Source organism: Episyrphus balteatus, chromosome 3, assembly GCF_945859705.1.
Source record: "Episyrphus balteatus chromosome 3, idEpiBalt1.1, whole genome shotgun sequence".
In the NCBI taxonomy this organism is placed as follows: Eukaryota; Metazoa; Arthropoda; class Insecta; order Diptera; family Syrphidae; genus Episyrphus; species Episyrphus balteatus.
In genome coordinates, this window is record NC_079136.1 from 26445974 (window position 1) to 26465828 (window position 19855).

The 19855-nt window shown below is 31.2% G+C and overlaps 1 protein-coding gene across 1 annotated transcript; it reads left to right on the forward strand.

The window, feature by feature from the left end:
* Positions 1 to 149: 149 nt before the first annotated feature.
* LOC129915544 (uncharacterized) lies at positions 150 to 19517 on the forward strand. The gene is made up of 10 exons (XM_055995133.1): positions 150 to 830; positions 7707 to 7888; positions 7998 to 8176; positions 13549 to 13655; positions 13802 to 14315; positions 14460 to 14617; positions 17497 to 17692; positions 17752 to 18779; positions 18937 to 19129; positions 19200 to 19517. Exons 1-10 carry the CDS (start codon positions 722 to 724, stop codon positions 19486 to 19488), a joined length of 2955 nt encoding a protein of 984 aa, XP_055851108.1. The 5' UTR covers positions 150 to 721; the 3' UTR covers positions 19489 to 19517.
* Positions 19518 to 19855: the final 338 nt, after the last annotated feature.

Consider the following 19855-nt stretch of genomic DNA (forward strand, 5'->3'; position numbering starts at 1 on the left):
GTAAACAATCCGAAGTTGGTTACATTTTCAAAATTCCACCTGAATTAACTAAATGCACCCTTGCAACCCCCGCCGCTTTTCCAATGACCGACCATCAACCAAAGCAACCAACGACCAACAACGTTGCTAATAGTAACTATAACATAAACTATCTACTTGGCACAACACAAAACTCCCAACAAAACGTATCAATTCAATTCAGTTCGACTAGCACATTCGAATGTGATTCACATATCGCGGAATAATAAATCGAAAAAGTCTCTCTTCCTTCGGTCTCTCTATACCCATTCTCTCTGATAGATAATTCAAACAAAAAATAAAAGCCTTTATATTTTCCAGACAGTACCGAGTTTTGTGCAAATTTTCAACTTCAATTTGACAGCAAATCACGCACAATGACTTAAGTTACAACTCCACCCCCAACAAAATGTCTGTTGCTGATTTCCTAACTGATTAAGTTTTCCAATTCGCAAATTATTAGTTTAACAGCCCTGTTTTGCAAATACGAATAACTTGCGTGGAAATTTAAGTGAGTTAAATAGTGACATGCTAGCAATATGCTAGAAGTGCACAAAAGTGAATACGGCAGCGATGAAAACTTCAAAAGACTTTTCTTTAAGACAGCTCGTTGAAACTATTTGACAGGAAACTTGACATACTCGACAAGACAGACAGAATTTTTGGTATTTTGCGGAACTGTAAATGACATTTCTTCGCAACAATGACAGTGAGTCATGTAAATTTGTTACAAGTTTTCCTTGTAACTGTGGCAGCTGCAACTGTTTTAGGCACTTCTGATATTGGATTACCTATGATTCAAATTAACCATGGTAAGTTTGTTGTTCATAATGGAAACACGAAAATACCTTAACTCCCTTTGTTTAATGACAATAAATATGCCCTTGGAATGAACAATTATTTTTGATTATTTTTTTTGGAAAAAATTAGTGAAACGAAAATAACTAACCAATTTTTTTCGTTCTGTAATTGACGTCCACCTGACCTCTGCTGACATGCGTGAGTGACCACGCTCATTTGTCATTACTTTATGTTTTTGTTTCGGGAGGTTTTTGTTTGAACGTGTGACTATGACGAAACGAGAGCAGAGAACTTTTGTTGTTCTTTGTGAATGATTTCCAGTCAATGGTCAAGTGATCAGTAGTCGTTGGAATATTATTTTATATATTGGCATTTTTCTGTCAAAATTATTTCGAATTGTGTAACAATTTTTCATGTCAGTTGCAGGTTTTTGCGCCAAATTTTAAGGTCGACTGAGCATTATGGTTATTTTATGAAAAAAAAATAGACTTACTTTCTATTTTATAGGGTCATTCATTATCCATATACGTTATGAGTGGCTTTTTTCTAACTTAAGCACTTGCAAAGTTTTTTGTTTGTTTGTAAGAGAAAAAAGGGTTGAAAACTATAAGCCGTTTTAGTGGGTAAGTTATAGTTACTGAAACCCTATCAACCACTTTACCAGGGTGAAAAGTCAATTTGCAGAGAAACGATTTTGGAGAGGAAGGTTAAGGAGCTTATGTGAGTTTTCTATTAATTCTCATTCACATATGCAACACACAGTATATGACAATATTGGGAGCAGTTTTAGCTGTCATGTTATATTTTTTCTGTATTAATGAAATTATGAATTTATGGTGGCATGCATGTTTGTTGGTAGAAAAATATGTTGACATTGGAATAACATATATTTTTTTTGTTGGCTGACAAATATTATCGTTTTATCTTTATTTTTTTATATTTGAAGGATTTAAATGCTTTGTAGCATGCTAATTCTGGGGGTTTATTTAGAATAATAAAAAATCAATAAATTCAAAGTCAAATTAAAGATAAAAATTCTTTTTTTTTTTTAAATTGCATGCATTTCTTTTAAAGGCAAAAACTTTTAAAGTATTTTTCCATTTAGTGTAAGTATCTACGTCAAAACAGCTTGAAGAATGTTTTAAAATTTTTGAGTATATTTTGCATGACGTTAATGTCTTAAAAGTACTAAAAGAGTCTTTTTATAAACATATTATATTCTAGTTATAAATAATGAAAATACTTATATATGTAGGTAGTAGGGTGCTTCTTATATGGTCGAAAAAAATTTATTTTCGATTTTTTAATGGGACACCCCTGCATTATGTTCTACCACATAAGCATAGTATATGGTATTTTTTTCCGATTTTAATATTAAAATTGAGGGGTTGCTATCGTTCACTAAAGATTTAAGTAAAAAAAAAAAAGATCAATTTCAACAAAATTTGTTTTCAATGCTTTATCGTAGGGAAAACAATACAGAGTATGCTTAAGACCCGATTTTCAATCTTTTTCAATCTTCTAATAAACAGTCAGTTAACTGTCTGACGAATAAAGATACTAAGCTCATAAGCAATCAGATAAAAACATTGAATTGTTCAACCAAGAAAGATCACTGAGTAAGCTATTCTACAGAATAACAAAAAAAAAATGAGAAACTCAAAAATATTCAAAATTAAACGCAATTTTTATTCCGCTGTATTTTCATCAAAATTTCTTTCAAAACAGCTAAAGATTTTGTTTCGATAGCTCATATTTTACCTTGAGTTCGAAGTATTCCAATATCTATTTTTAATATTTAGATCCAAATTTGTAGGTAGTATAATATTTATTTCCGTTGAGAAAAATTAGAGATTTTCAATTCAGAAGAAATTTTATAATAACAAATATTTTGAGAGCAAAAACTTAATATTGAAAAACATTTAAAAAACAACAAGTAAAAATTTAAGTTAAAATTAAAATTAGAATCCTGATCCTTTATGCTGGCGGCAACACATTCCCCCCGTGAATGCTCTGCTTCACTTTCAGTTTTTAACGGCAGCCAGCCGGAACAGTTTTTGTATCGGACGTTCCCAGATTATAGAAGGCACTTTTTCCTCTCCTGGTTTCAACTTCCAATATGAAGATGCGACACGCAATCGAACATTTCAGACTAAACCATCAGCCCCGGCGAATGATTCAATTACCCTAGCTGTCTTCCAGAATGTCGGAGGAACATTTTCTTCAAGGATAGTTATTTAGTCACCTTGGGCCCATGCAGTGCAGTTGGTGTGATTAATCTCCATTCAGTGCGATATTTCTGGAATTTCATTCCAGCTTCGAAGCATTTTCTTGAGTTCAATCGCTACACCTTCGAAGTTCAAGCCTGTTCATTAGAGCCAGAAATATTCTTTGCAGGTCCCATTGCTTAGGATTGATGTGCATCTGTAAATACATATTTTTAATGACTGCAGTGACAGCAACTGGATGACATTTGAAGCGCATAATTAAATCGGGCAATTTTTCCTGTAGTTTTTCGACCTCTAACTGCACATCGTTAAATGAAATACCCCGATCTGTTTTGCATGATACATCGTTCACTATACCAAACATTTTTAGCACTGGATGATGCGGCATAAAGTATCATAATTCATTTAGTGGACGATCTGCTAACTTCATTTGACCAGCACATAGCAGTTCATTAATGGCTGCAAAATGTTTTGCCTTTAATTCTGGAGCGCTCTTGAAACGGCGTTCTAACTGAAGAAACCTATGTAATACAATTGCTCTTGACGAACCTGCTCTTTTGAAGGCGACTTGAAAACAATATATAAGAAATCAATTAATATAAATTCTCTAGAAACAAGAAAAATAGTTTATTGTAAGCGCAACAATAACTTAATTAAAGGCATAAATAATTTCCAAAATTTTCTGTATGAACGCACTTTCACTTGAAAATAGGAAATTATTAGCAGAACAGCATAAGATTTTTAGCAAACGCACTTTCACTAAAAATTTTCGCCTGAAATCAAACTGTGTCAGCGCAACACGAAACAATCAATAATCCATAAAGCTCATTATGCACAACAGCATACAAAAAACTTTTAGCAAACGCACTTTCACTAAAATATTTGTATCTGAAATCGAATGGTGTCAGCGCAACACCAAACGATCTAATCCATAATCCATAAAGCTCTTTACTTTCAGACTTGAAATTCCAAATTCAAGCTTCGTCAGCGCAACGAAAACACGAATTGGAACTTTCAAACTCCGAATTTAACTCTAAACAACATTATACCTGCGCCGCTTTGGCTGCCATTTTCATTTCCGTCCAAATATATGTACATATATCGTTTCTGAATTGACCCTCATCTTGATTCATTTTGCACTTTTTCTTGATAATAAAAAAAAAGTAATAATAATAAATAAATATATAATGATGATCAAAATGCAACTTTCCATTTTTTTCATTTTTTCACAAAATTCATGTAAAACTCTATTTATCCACAAGATAGAGAGTTCGTTCATAGAATCCGGCTCGAAGGACCATGTTTCGATAGCTCATATTTTACCTTGAGTTCGAAGTATTCCAATATCTATTTTTAATATTTAGATCCAAATTTGTAGGTAGTATAATATTTATTTCCGTTGAGAAAAATTAGAGATTTTCAATTCAGAAGAAATTTTATAATAACAAATATTTTGAGAGCAAAAACTTAATATTGAAAAACATTTAAAAAACAACAAGTAAAAATTTAAGTTAAAATTAAAATTAGAATCCTGATCCTTTATGCTGGCGGCAACAGATTTAATATAACTTTTTATTTGATTCTGATTACAAATTTTTAAATTTTCTGAGAAAAAAAAACAAAATTTTCTGTGTTTTTCAAAACTTTGAATTGTGGTAGCTACCCCTAAAACGTGTTTAAACTGGACCAAATTTTACCCAATTTATGTTTAAGGCATGTAGAACAATATCAAAGGGTGTCCCATTAAAATTTCGAAAATTGATTTTTAAGAAGCACCCTAATAGGTAGGTATTGTCAATACTGTAAAGTAATATTAAAAAAAAATTGCTGTTCGTGGGCGCCAAAAAATAAACATGATCTTAAGAATAAATCTGCTTAAAATAAACACAAATTATAAATTTATTTTTAATTTTTACTTTTCTTCGTGTTATCAAGTACATAACCTATTAATGTGTGGCTTATATTGCAAAATATTTTTCAAAATATTTTGTATAAGAAATAGTAAAAGACTTTTATTTCGCTGGATAATATAATAATAAAATACCATAGTTATGGTCCAGAAAAGATAGAAGCTATATCAGAAAAATTAATTCATGAATTTTCATGATTGGCATCAAATTACCCTATTTAAAGATTTGAGGTAAAAAGTTCCTATTTTGGGAATCAAATAAATGAGGTTAAAAAGTTGGCCTAGATAAAATTGAAACAAACTAGAGGGTTACGAGAATTTAATTTTGATATGCCTTTGTTTTATTTATTTAATGGCTTATTAAGATAGATAACAAAAAAGGGCTGATTAACGTATCTACTGACCAGTCATTTTGTTTGATTTTTATTTGTTTCTATTTTATCAGAAGCGGTATTAAATGTAGCACATAAACGAGTGAACTCCGACTATGATTCTAATTTTAAATTTACATAAACATAATTTTTAACGAAATTACTAGCAAATAAGCTTCGTAAAAGAATAAATCAGATGTTTTTTTCTAAATCACCAGCTTAACTGAAGCCACCTGTAGGATAATATGAGACAATTTCCAACTATGTCTCCTCCTTTATGCCACGTAGTTCTTTCTTTGTGTCTATCTGTCTCTCTCTTGTGTCATTGTCTTGTGTTGTCTCAGCCAAATGGTCCTAGTTGCCCGTGCTGTTAAGTGTCTGTACTGAGGTGTATTTTTGTTAAGTAAACGCATATGCTATGAAAAAAAAAAACAGAATTAGCAGAATTTTTTCTTCAAAAAAATGCTGGCAGAATTTTGAAAAGCAGAATTTTGAAAGACAGAATATAATAAAAGCGGAATTTTGAAAACCAGAATTTGGAATCCAGAATTTTGAACCGCTCCCCTTATATAACAAAGAATTTTTGGAATTTATTGTATTTATTAAAGATGCATGAAACTGCTTTTGTAAAATAACTTTATCAACGGGGCTATAATACAGTCTAGGGGAAAAAAAAGATCAACAACTTACCTTATTGTTTTGTTATTTTTTTTGTTATTTAAATAATGAATCATTGTTAATAAAACTGCACCTTGGTTCCTGGAACAAAATTTTATAAAATAGTGGCTATTAAGTTTTTTATTCTCATTGGTCTATTAGTTTTTTTTTTTTTTTGTAGCTTCAAATTGACAAAAGCAAAGTTATATACGAATCACATTTAGCTATTTGAAATATGCCAAGCAATATTTGCAATATGAACAACATTTGCCAAAGAAATACATACTTTATTTGTCCCCAATTAAGTAAAAAAAGGAGTACATGAATGCAAGAGAATTTATCAATTCACTGGGGCGTATACGTACTTTTTTTAAATACAAATTTTCTCTTAACAAAATATTAATTGCATCACCTTAAATAATGAAACTTGTCAATAACTTTCCCTTGTAATAAAAATTACGAGTCAAAAAGATTCACATTTCCAAATGTTTTGAATCGAAGAGTTTTTTTGGTGGGTAGAAAAAGGAGACAAATCAAGAATAAAATACATATTTATAAAACATATACAATTAAACTACAAAATATAAAAGGGTTCATTGAGAACCAATAATCTAAAGAGTTCATAAAAATATTTTGAGTGAAATGGTGTCTTATTGAGGAACAAATCTGTGAAAAGTTCCACATTTCATTACCTTTAAGTGGTACGTTCAAAGCTGCAACAAAATAATGCCTTCTTCTGTATCCAAAAAAAAATTGAAAAAGTTCTTCATTCAAGTTAGTTTTGTGGACTCTTAACATTCTTGGATATAATTCTAAATGAAAAATTTTCAAAGCTTACAAACACATAAAATGTACATATGTCACATATTTTGATACCCTTTCCACTCAAAAATCAGCCTCTTAAAAAAATACCTTCATGAATCCAATAGAACATTTAAGATTTGTTTTATTTAAAAATTTTGTCACAGCTCCTCGTATTATCTCGTATTATTTACAAACAGAAAAAGGTCTGTATAATTTTTTTTGCTTTTGTTAGTCGGAACTATTTTTCCAATACCGTTTTTTTTTACGTTAATTGTGCTGACCTTAAATCAAAATCCCATTAGGGTTGCTATTATAACTATAATTATTATTATTATTATTATTATTAGCAAAAAATAAATACTTTGTATTAGTATACACTTACTGACATTTTAATAATAATTAAACTGTGCTCAACCAACAATAAAAGTGATTCAAAACAATTAGATTGACATAACACGACACATATATAATGTCCACAAGAGACTCATGTTTGTATGCACATCATAAAAATATTAAAAGCCTTTCAGTATGCTTATGCAATAAAACATGTGTCACGAACTAACAACTGTGTTCATGTCTTTTTTTCTGATGTAAATGTATATAGAAGACCCGAAGCCAGGGGATTAATGTTATCAGATCGCATTATAATGCGCCAAAGAAATAATATTACATCAAAAGTGGGAGTAACCCAACTCGCAGTCCTTCCCTACATTCAATTGATCAAACAGGATGGAAACAGGAAAAAATATAGAAAAAAAAGAAGGATAGTTTGGTTCGTGAACAAAATAAAAAAAAAACGATGGCAACATCATGATTTATCGATAAAAATATAAAATCCCCAAATGCATTTGAAACTATATCAAAATAAAACGAAAAATATTAAATTTAAGACTTTTCTTCATTCAATCATATTTTCAGATGAAGATGACGAATATCCCGATTTGCAGGAACAAGTGCATTTAGATGATTTCTTTTGGACAGGATCTGGCGATGGACCACCTGAATATGTGAAAAAAATACACACCGGGATTAGCAAAGGAAAGGATGTCATTGTTAAAACAAATACAGTTGTAGCAACAGTATTTGTAGAAGGACACAATGTAAGTCGCATGAATGAAACGGAGGACGAACGAAGAATGTGCTCTATTGTATACGAAATGCTAAAGCAATTTCATAATTGGTTTTTCTTTCATTATGGAAAACCTACAGGAAGTCGACATTCCCATCTGCTTGGATTGCTTGGATAATGGCTTTCAACTTCCATTGAACTTTTCATCGAACGATAGACGTTATTGGTTGTTAACTGTTATTTCTGGATTCTATTCAACAAAGGACACTCCAATGCTGGAAGAGAAACTAGCTAAGCTCTATCGATTAGCATTTACAAGGTAAGTGTCAAATTAAAATATGTTAGTTTTGTACACGTTTTCAATACATATATAGGGTTTTTGTATTTATAGATATTGGTTATATAGTAGTTAGAAAAGGTTAGGGAACTGCGTTCGTCTATTTCAGATTTAATTCGATTTCATTCTCGTTGATTACATCGAACTTACTGAATACGTGTTGAGTTGATAAGTATATATTTAACACACATGTACACCATGTGTACATAGTGAACAAAATTAAGAAAAATATTATACATTTGTATGCAGTTATAACATAGCTATTTGTAAAAAGAAGTTAGTACAAAGACACATTTATCCAAAAAGGCTATATCAGAGGGATATGTATCCGACTTTAAGTTAATGTCAAAACCGAAGGAAAACTTGCCAAAAGTTATTGTTAAAACAAAATAACCATAACGGATTCTGGTTTAAGGAAATGTCAAACGCAAATTTCATGTCATATCGAATTTAATTATACAGGGTGTCCCGAAATAAGGTAAGAAAAAATTAAGGGGTGATTCTTTTGTATATTCTTAGAAACAATTTGTTCTACAGTAATGCTCTATCTGCAAATTTGATACCACTTAGCGAAGATTTAAGAAATTGCTTGCTTTACTTTTGTAAATGAAAATAATCTTCATAACGAAGAAAAAAAAAAAATAACAAAAATAATAAAAATTATTAAAATTATTTTTATTTTAAGTGGAGTGATTGAATATAATTCAAAATAAGTTCAAGTGACCTCAACTCCAAATTTTTTTGGAAATGTTTTTTACGGAAATGTATTTCAAAAATAGCTAATGAAGAGTTCAGTAATTTATGCACCCAAAAAAATCGGTTGTAGATCACAACGAAATCGACCCGACAACCAATTTGATTGTAATTTGATCAAGAAATAATTGTTGATTCTATCACCAAATCGTTAAAATTACTACATGGTTGTAAATTCGATCGCAAAATTGTAAAACTCACAACAGGTCTCTTTAAATAAAAGCCTCTTTTTACTTGCGTTATAGGTACTATATATCAAGTTATGCATTCGTAAAAAAAAAAGTTGAGATAAAATTTTTCCATGATATTACGATAGAAGACAATGCCAAAAAAGTGGGTCCCGGAAGTCCGTCTGTCTGTCTGTCTATCTGTCTGTCAGTCTGTCTGTCTGTCTGTATAAGGACCTACAGCCTAAACGGATATACCGATTAATGTCAAACTTGGTATGTAGCGTTATTTGGCGACTCTCCAGAGGTGTTTTTGGAATTAATTTTTTTGGACCAAAAATAACGGTACTTGTCATATACCGATTTTAGTAAAGTTGAAATTGCTCAAAAACGGTTCCAAAGATTTTGTTTAAAAAATTCAAGTGTTAGTTTAAAGCTAAGGTCTATCTTTCAATAAAACAATTTTTTTTGAAAATCATTATTAACGGTACCTGCCATAGAACCTTTTTTTTTTCAAATCCGATTATCTCCTAAAGTGCTTATTCGATTTCAACGAAACTTTTTGTGAAGAAGCATTTATATAATTTAAATACAAACCAAAAATAAAATTTCCAAAAAAATAATTTTTGGATTTTTAAAAAAAATTTTAAAATTTTTTTTTGAAAAATCAAATTTTGTAAAACGGGACAATGAATTTTTTTGAAATTTAGTTTTTAGATGCTAATTAGTGATTTCTACAAAATGGCATACCAATTTTATTTTAAAACTTTTTTTCCAAAAAATTATTTATAAAAAATTAGTTTTTAAAAAAACGGCTCTAACGATTTTGAAAATTTTTTTTCTAAAAATGCATGTTAACATAACAATCAAAACTGCATGCTTGTTTTGGAGGGCAATTTAATTTCAGATTTTATTTTATTTTTTTTTTAAACCAATTTTATTTTTTTTTCCAAATGTCTATATAAAAAGTCTTAAAAATTTAAACAACTTTAACTCTAAGAGCAAGGTCGTGCGACCCAGTCGTGTATTGTATTTTTTTTTTTTTTTTTTGTTCTGCAAAACCATGTTTTGTTGAATTCAAATTGTCCTCTTGTTCGCACTATGCTAAAACATTCTAAGGGTAGCTAAATTTCCTTGAATGCGCGTCCATTATTACAAAAGAACATATATTTTTCGATCTAACTCCAAATTTTATACTTTTTTGAAAACTGCAATACCGGGAAATGTTTTTAAAATAATAAACCAGTGTAACACCATACAAATTTTCTTCAGCGTGATGCTCTGAAATAAAAGTAAGAAATTGAGTTTTTATAAAACATGCAACTGTTAATTAATTTGCAGCAAAACTGCGTATGAAATAAAACACAATGTTGATAAATTAATTATTTCTTATTATTAAAGAAAGAATTGTAAAAAACAAAAATCTATTATGGGCGAAGGAAGCAAAATACTGTTGCAAAGTCTTGATTTTTTGAAATTTTACAAAAACTACAATTAATCGACCATAAGGATTTGGATGCATAAGTTACCAAATTCTGAGAGCCCTAAAAATGGCATATCAGCATGTTTCATTTGATCCAGTACTTTTGAGACACCCTGTATAAAAATTTTCTAAAATTTTTGAAAAAAAGTTGTTCTGCCAGATTTAAGAAAATATTACTGAACATTTTTCGAAAAAATTCTCTGACCCACTTCAAAAAAATTGATTTTTCAAAATAATATTTAGAAATAGCGTGGTACAATGGTTGGCACCCCCGATTTTTGTACCAATTATTTGCACCCTTCATGCAATAAAGCATTTCACAAAAACTACTATGCCCAGGAACAAAAATCATGTTTTTTTCATAAACTGTTTTCATTCTCTACAATTCTGCATTTTTATTTAGGTCTATTTCATTCTGAGTTCCTTTTAATTAGTAAAAAAGTAAAGCCTTTGTAAGTTCATGAAAAAAGTACAAAAAATACAGTGTTCCCGCTATGGACACTGAATTTGGTAACTGTCCGTTTTTGATTATATTTTCAAATTAATTAAAAAGGGGTTTTAATAATTGGTCCCAGTGGTTTTATTATTGGCAGGGGGGTGCCAATAATGCGTGCTTTGGGACATCAATCGTTGGCACTGCCAATAATTGTACCTTTAAGACTGCCAATAAATTATACCGTGTATCCGTTATAAGTTTATGTTTGAAAAATGGGGAAAAAAGAGCTCAAAAGGATTGATAGATTTGCCAAAAACTCGTTATAGACGATTTGTACGTGATTTCCAAGACCCGTTTTTATTTTATTTTAATATCTCGTTCTTAACGGATATATTATGTATCTCCTATATAAAGTTTTCGAGATATTGCAATTTTCTCGAAAAAGGCTCCGATTTTGATTAAATTTGGCGTACGCAATGATCTACAAAAATTCTAACAAAAAAGCGTGTTTAGTTTTTTTTTTTTCAAAAAAAAATTGTACAGCTGAAATATGACGTTTCTCTTTTTTGCAAAAATGACATAATTTTTAGTTAAATTTAAACTTAAAAAATAGATTTAACTTCCAAAAATTATCTAAGATAAAGGTATGTAATTTTAAATTGCAAGAATCAGACCCAGTCGTACATTTTATTTCATTTTTTTTTAATTGCGTTAAATGAAGATTTTTTGTTTAATAAAACTAAAACTAAATTTAGACAAAAACCACATATATGAAAAACACTTGTATTTCTTTCAATTTTGAGGGTGCCAATAATTGTACCCTCGGGTACCAACAATTGTACTTGGGTGCCCAATGATTGTACCTTTTGGGTATAGCTTTTCCTATTTTAATATTTTAAAAATAGTCTTTGTTTTTTAAACTTTTTTTTTCTAATAACATTCAAGTCAGACATTTTTTAAACTTTAATTTGACATATAAAACATATTCCTAACTCTTTAAATGCGAGAGTTATTCGTAATTCAAAGTGAAGAAATGCTTAGGGGTGCCAACCATTGTACCCGTTACGCTATGTATTTTTTTTTTTTTTATCCAAAAATGAGTTTTTTTTAAAACTTGAACAATTTTTATATTACAATTGCTTTAACGTTTCTATGTTCAACATTTTATCATATTTCAGAAACATTTGACCAAAACAACCTTCAAAACTTCCCTTTACTTATTATTATTTGAATATTTTTACCCAAATATGGCCAAGCCGATAAGAGGGTTTGTATGCATGGATGTACCTATAAATGTTCACCTGTTCCATCATAGCTTCTTAAGGGGGGAAATCCCTCTGTACGACACCTTTTTCAATATTTTTTTATGAAAAACTGAAAGCACTTATTGAAATTTGGAAAAAGACAAGATATTACTGACATTATTAAGTATTGAAAAATTTTTTTTTTGAAATGAAAAAATTACAAAATGGCGGCTCTAGAGCCTTTCAAAGTTGACGCCTCTAGTTTACGCTGTGCAATGCACAGGTCCAGGAAATCATCTTAAATCAAAAAGGAATTTTTTTTCCGTTAGATGATATTAGTACGCATTGCATGAACCTAAATTTTTTTAATGAAAAATAAAAATTAGAAATCAAAAAAACGAAAAAAAACCATGTTTTTTTTTACAAAGAAGTATTTAAAAAAAATATTTACTGTAAAAATTTTATTCAACTTTTAGGTTCATGTTGTGGCCAATAAGTTAAGGAGTAATTTGCTTCAAATTTCAAGCTTTATTAGTTTTTGAGTTACATTGCACGCCGCGGAAAAAAACTAGTTTCGAAAAAAATGCGTTTAAACTTTTCGTTTTCGTACTATGATAGATTCGGAGCGCATTGGTTTTGGGACTATCTAGGCACTTTTGAGGCTTCATTTAAGGCTAAGACCACTGAAAATAGTTTCTTCGGTTGATAAATAAATTTATTACGCAAAAAAAAATAATGCAAAAATAAAAAATTCCAGAGGGATTTCCCCCCTTAACCACTTATCCTTATTTTACACATGAGGCATTGTTAGAAAGGTTTTGTTTTTTCGCCTTTTAATTGCCTATCATTAAAAGTCGAGTCATATTTCTTTTTTAATTTGTATTTATTAACTATGATACATTAGACCATTTTTGTCAAATTAAAGGTATTAACGTCTTTTTTTTTCAAATTCAAAGGTCTTCCGGTTCAAATCCTACAGTTTTCGTCACTGCAAATAGCCATTTTTCACTTATTTTAGTTCGATGATTTTGTTCATATTGGAGCACCAAAAATGTATAAATTAGGGTATTGAGAAAGGAATAACTATTTCAAGATGAAATCTTATGTTTTAATTAGAATATAAAAATACTTATAATATGGTACATAGGTGCTCTGCTCACCCAGAAACGCATTTTTGTTACCAAGAATTGAAAACATTTTTATCGAAACCGCATTATTCAAAATAACTTATAGCCTCGAAAATAATTCACAATTTCATCTTCATCCTCTAGGCAGCAATCAAAACACTTGGGCATTGGAAATGGATTTCAATCCAAAGAAGGAGCCACACCCACTCGCGACTTAAAACTAGACCCACAAGAAAGTCTCAAAGAAAAAGGTATACCTATCAAAATTATACTCCAAACACAGCTAGTTTACACCTCCAAAACAAACATCATCATTATCATCATCCTCTTTGAAAAGTAGTTTTTGCTTTTAACTAATTTGCATGTTTTCCATTTTGCCAACTTTTTTCCCATTAAGACTATTCCACCGACAACGATGAAGATGACCTGGATGACTATCACGAAATTAAACGACGTCGTCGACGCAGGAAAAAGCGAAGAAGACGAAGACGTCAATTGCAAACAGAAACCTATCCCGACTATCAACAACAACAACAACAAGAATCCTCTGAAAGAGATGATTCTCCAGAACAACAAAGCAGTGACGACCAGGATCTCGAAACACCATCAACAACAACTACAGAGGAAAACCAACTCGCCTTCGAGCTATTTAATACTCAATCTAACAATGGGACCAAAGAAGACCTGCTCTTCCGACATCCCAATAAGACACCTGGAGTGGGTGTGGATGGAAGTAGTTTCGCGCCACCCGGATTTAATGCTCCGGCAATTTTTACCGACGACCAGGTCAGAATTGTCATTCATAACGTCACGCAAATAACCGAGGAAGACATTCAAAGTGGCGGCCTGCCAAGTGTCATTAGAGCCGGTGGTAGTGCTGGAACTGCTGGCGAGGACATCAACGAGAAAATGTTAGTCATTCCAAAAAAGAAAAACAAAAAAAAAACAACATCCAAAAAGGATTTGCTTTTTTTCTTTTTACTCTTTGACATTTCAAACCTTATAGCCCCTTGTCATTTTGCACTTTCCTCATTTTTCTCCTCTCTTTTTTGCAGCGATGAGCGACCTCTTGCCAATCAGACGGAAATTATTTACTCTGTGTTTGTGGGTGGCCGACCGGTGATGGCCGTGACCGCGGCTAATGACATGAAACTGGTTAGCGAGTTGGAGGTTACCTCGGTAATGGGAAAGGATATTTTCATGAAAGCCGAACGTAAGTGTTGAAATAATATAAAGTCTCCTTGTATGCCTCTTTTAGATTAATACCAACTTATACTTACAAGCTATTTAATTCAACTGAATTAATCGACTGAATAGGGGGTGATATGTGTGGAATATAGAGGTTCGTTATGAACAAAATTAAAGGGGGCGAAATTGAATCTGCTTCTTTGTGTCTTCATATTTTATGAGAATTAATGTTTGATCGATACTCATAGACGCGACGATGAAATTATTGAAGCATGTTCGTTAAATCAAAAATCTTTGGGGTTGAATTTAGGAGTTATATGTAATAAAGTTGTGATAGCAAAGGAATTGAATTTAGAAAATAAATAATTTGAAAATCTTACAAATTTTCGGATTGCTCTGAAATAAAATGAATGAAAGTGTAAACTTAGAAAAATAAAAAAAAAGGTTATTTTCTTTCTGAAAGTTAGTTCGGAGTTAGCAAAAAATGGTAAAATGGTAGAATTTGCCTGCATTACAAAAAAAATTATGTTTAAAATTGAAAGAAAAAATCCAAGGTGTGCGATAGAAGGAGTTTATGTCAAAAACTACAATTATTATAAAAGAGATTATCCTAAATTTTGGTATTTTTTTAAAATCAAACTAGGTATGAGTTTCTATGATATTTTTTTTATTTGATAAAAATTAATACATTTTTAATTAATTTTTAATATTAAAAAACATTTTTTTAATATTTTTAACATTATTAATTTATCAAGCAAGAAATAAATATCAAAAAAATTGACAAAGAAATCAAGTTTTCAAATAAACAGTAAATTTTCGGAGAAAATAATTTTAAAAAATTCTGCAAAACATTAAAAAAGAGTTTTGAAAATGTTGAAAAGCTTTTTCAAAACCCTTTTTTTAATTTTTTTTGCAGGAAAATGTAATATTTGTTAAAGTTTTGAAAAAAAAAAATTAAAAACTACTACAATTTCATTGGATTTTTTGATAAAAATTGAATTTTTGCATTAAATAATTGATTTTCTCAAAGACTTTGGCAAATAAGAATTATAAGCTATTTCTTTTTTTTACTTTCAACAATAAGGGCTATTGAATGAAAAAAAAAATAAGTTAATTTTTTTTTTCATAACTTCTATTAAAAAAAGTTCTTCGAAAATGAAATACTTTTAAATTTTTTTCATAAACTGTAATGCATATTGACATTTTTTTTTTATAATTTCAAATCATAATAAATGTGGCCAAGATAAATGCTTTTTTTATATTACGAAAAAGTTTTAAAAAAGTCATATTAAAAGGAGAATGGGCATTTTGGACGTTCGGCCAGCGGGCTCTGTAATTTTTTCTGAGTCTTAAGACATTCATCTTGAAAATCCGACCAATACGATTTTTAGGCCAACAACTTCGATATTTATTTCAAGAGTTTTCAAACGATTCAAACTAACAAAAACATGAGCAACAAAACTCTTAAAATAGGCTTGAAATTGTTATTTAAAAAAGCCAATAGTTTTGGGTTCTGGTGGTTGAATATTCAAGATTAAGGTCTTCAGAGTCAAGGAAAATGACACAGTATCATAATATGCACTTAAAATACATATTAAAGTTACAACATAGAGACAATCTGCATAAAGTGTTAAATGCAAAAATGCATTTTTTTCGTTTCTGAAGTACGTCACAAGGTTAAAACTTTTGCAAAACATATGTAAGACTTAATAACATCATAAAATAACAAATTCATTAATAGCCTCGTAACTTACACGTTCCATACAAATCCGCCCATTCAACTTTTTTCAATTATTTTTTTTCAAAAATCTGATATTTATTATACCATTTTTTCAAAAACCCTTTCTTCAATGTACTTAATTTTAATTTTGCAAATATGAATAATTGAATAAGCTTCTAGCTTTTTAGAAATGTATATTTAAATATTGTAGGTGTTGCCGATGTGTTCAAATATTTATTTTTGTGTTTAGGTCCAGTCAATTTGTGAGAAAATTGCATTTATTGCCTAAAAGATGGAAGATTGTCCTTCACTTCCGTATAGCTGTTTTCCTTTGATTGCCTAGACAATCTTTTAACATTGGTAAATTTATGAAATTTAATTAACATTTAAAAAAAAAATTTTTTTGTTCACAAAAATCTTCAATTAAACTTAAAAAATCAAAACGGCAACAGTTGTAATTTTTAATCTATAGACTTTAAAGTATTTTTAATTACTGACGTTTGACTCATCTATTTGTAAAACAGAATTATGAAAAGCCTAATTTCGAAAGGCAAAATTTTGTAAAGCAGAATATTGAAAAAAAGAACTTTGATCCCAATCCCAACTTTATAGTGCAATACATAGTTTTCTTACCTTAATTTACCGAATTTTGACTTATACGCCTTATCACGGCATTATGTTTATTGCTGGTGATTTTTAATCCCTGTGCAATAGGAACAGAAGTGAGGTCTCAATAATTCATTTAATTTGTCAACTTTTCTTCGAACCTTTCGTGGGATAAAAAGTTTTTTTTTTTCAAAATATCAAGATGGAAAAGGTTTTTTTCTTCTTATAAATGATCATATATTTAATTTACCCTTATATCAGGTCATTGAAGAGAAAAATCGCGATTGTCGGGTCACTGGGGTGTATACGTAACATATCAAATTATGTTTTTTCTTAATTTTTTGGTTTAACAGAAATATTGAAAACCAACTTAATATTATGTGCACATTCATTAAATATTTTAAAATAATTGAAGTTGAGAATGTTCCATAATTTCCAAAACTCATTATTAATACTTATTCATCAGTCATCTATTCCATTTTATTATCATATCAAACACGCTTCATACCCATAAAATCATCATTATATTCATCGTTGTTATTACAATTTCATTAATTTGCTTCAATACTGATTTGCAGCTTACTTGCGCGAGCCTCAAGCAACACCTTTGGCGCCAGCAACAAGAAGCAGCGATTCAGGTATCATAGCTTCTCTAGGAGACAATCCACTGCTATTAGTCATCGGATCCTTAGTGATCCTCCTACTTATATTATTACTTATTGCCTTATTGCTAATGGGAAGACCTAAAAGAGATTTACGTTCGGCATCCAAACGGTAAGAACTTTCCTAGCAAATGTTTGACCAAATTCAATACAAAAAACAATCTTCTATAGAGCATCAAGTCGTAATGAGCTTCTTGCAGAAAAAAGCTCTCCTTTGCATCACGAACACATCATTGGTCCACCCACAATTCCACGTGTAAAACTAACTAACGAAGGCATTCAGAATTTTGCTTACGAAAACGAAACTACTCGAACGACTATTCCAGCCCAAGTTCGATCTAGACGTGGTTCGACAACTTCTAGTGACAACACATCCGATTCTTCAGTCTACACTCCCATCAATCCACCTAATGCTGATGTTCAAAGAATGCTAGATGAAAAAGCTGCAACTCTCTTTGACAAACGCAAACGTCGCCAAAGTCAATATGAGAAATCGGAAAATCAAGAAGCAATTTACACAAAAGTCGTTTCCGAGCGAAAAACAGACAAAAAGCATTCATCATCATCGAACACGAAACACAAGACCAAACGACGGTACTTGTCTGAGAATCGTGTTGGATCGATGGAAGATGCACCGAATCATTCTTCGACCGAAACTACAGCATCCAATGAGAGTATAGTTGAGGCATTACGTCCAAGCTATGAAAATTTTGAACGCACAGAGGCCTTCAATCCTCACAACAACTATCATCGAAATAAACTTCTTCAAAATCGAGTCTTCACCGATAAGACTTATGATTGTGTCCCTGATGAAATGCCAACTCAGGCTATTAATCGTGAAATTATTCGAGCCCTCCAGCCTAGTGAGAAGTCATCTGAGACCGGAAGTATTGGATCATTCTTATCGATGGCTTCGGTGAAGAGTTTTCCAAAGCAAACTCTTCCGGAACCTTTGAATAGAGTCTTAGAACCTGTCTTTGTCACTTATTATGACAACGTAGATGAAACAATACCCAAACCCCCACGCAAACAACGCGCTAACCCACCTCTTACCGAAGCTGTTGCTTCGATAGATAGGTTCCTAGAGCCAAAAGCTCCAAGATCTATGCGAGTTGCATCTCAAAGTGACAATCCCGATCCAGGCGTGGTCGGTCCAATAGTCTGGGAGATACACAAGAAACGCATGGCCTCAGATAACGGTAGTCCACACTGATAACTAACAACACTCCACATTTAAAATAAACCCATATAATATTTACCACCACAACCAACCAACCAAATAATCCTCTTCTTGTACATATCTCTAACTAACACACACACATACAACTTTACACTTGTTTTCATCTTGTTTGGCAGACGATCAAGACTTTGCATATGAACCAGGCCCGATTCGGGATCCAGCCGAAACCAGATCACACTATCAGGGCTTACTAGAGGGCGCTCTATCAATGTACTCCAGTCAAGATGACCTTCCGACACCGCTTCCGACGAAAAACTTTACAAACCAGCGAAAGCAAACAAATCGCGAATATCGCGGCAAGTCCGCAGGGTAAGAATGTCCCCTTCTTAGATTTAACTGTAAACGGGCCTTTATGATATCCTTTTTTTTCGTCTTACAGCTCAATGGATAATCCGAGGTCATTATCGGGGCCAAGGCCATCTACAGCGCAGCCCGAAAAAACTTCGATCAGCAACCATTCCACACAGCCACCATCACCGAATATGGGAGCTTGGGGGAGTGGTGGTGTTCATCAGCCTTTGGTAAGGCCACTTAGTGCTGGACCTTTTCATAGACCCGCCGAAACTCCACCGAGTACCAACCAGTCGTTGAATAGAGATGACTTATCGGCTGCTCCGCTAATAGAAGCTATACAAAATGAACTTCGGAAGTTCAAGCGGGACAATTAATTTGCACAGAGAGTCTTTCAATACAAAAATTTTAAAATGAGGATTTCCATTAAACGCATTTATTCTATATAAATTAAAAGTGAATAACTTAGTCATACTTTTTAAGAAACCTATTACATTCGATTGCAGTAAAATAATATCGTTTTTATTTTTAAAAAATTCATTCATTTGTATCTCGTATAAATTTTAATAAAAACAACAAATATAGAAGTTTTTAAATTTAAAAAAAAATGAAAATTCACTTAAAATGCATTTACTACAGTCTCCAATAAAACATAGAATGCGATGTTGAAGATAGCGGAGACATAATTTCTTTTAAACAAGTTTGTGTAAGTGGTTCGTGAAACTGATAATATAACAGTCGATA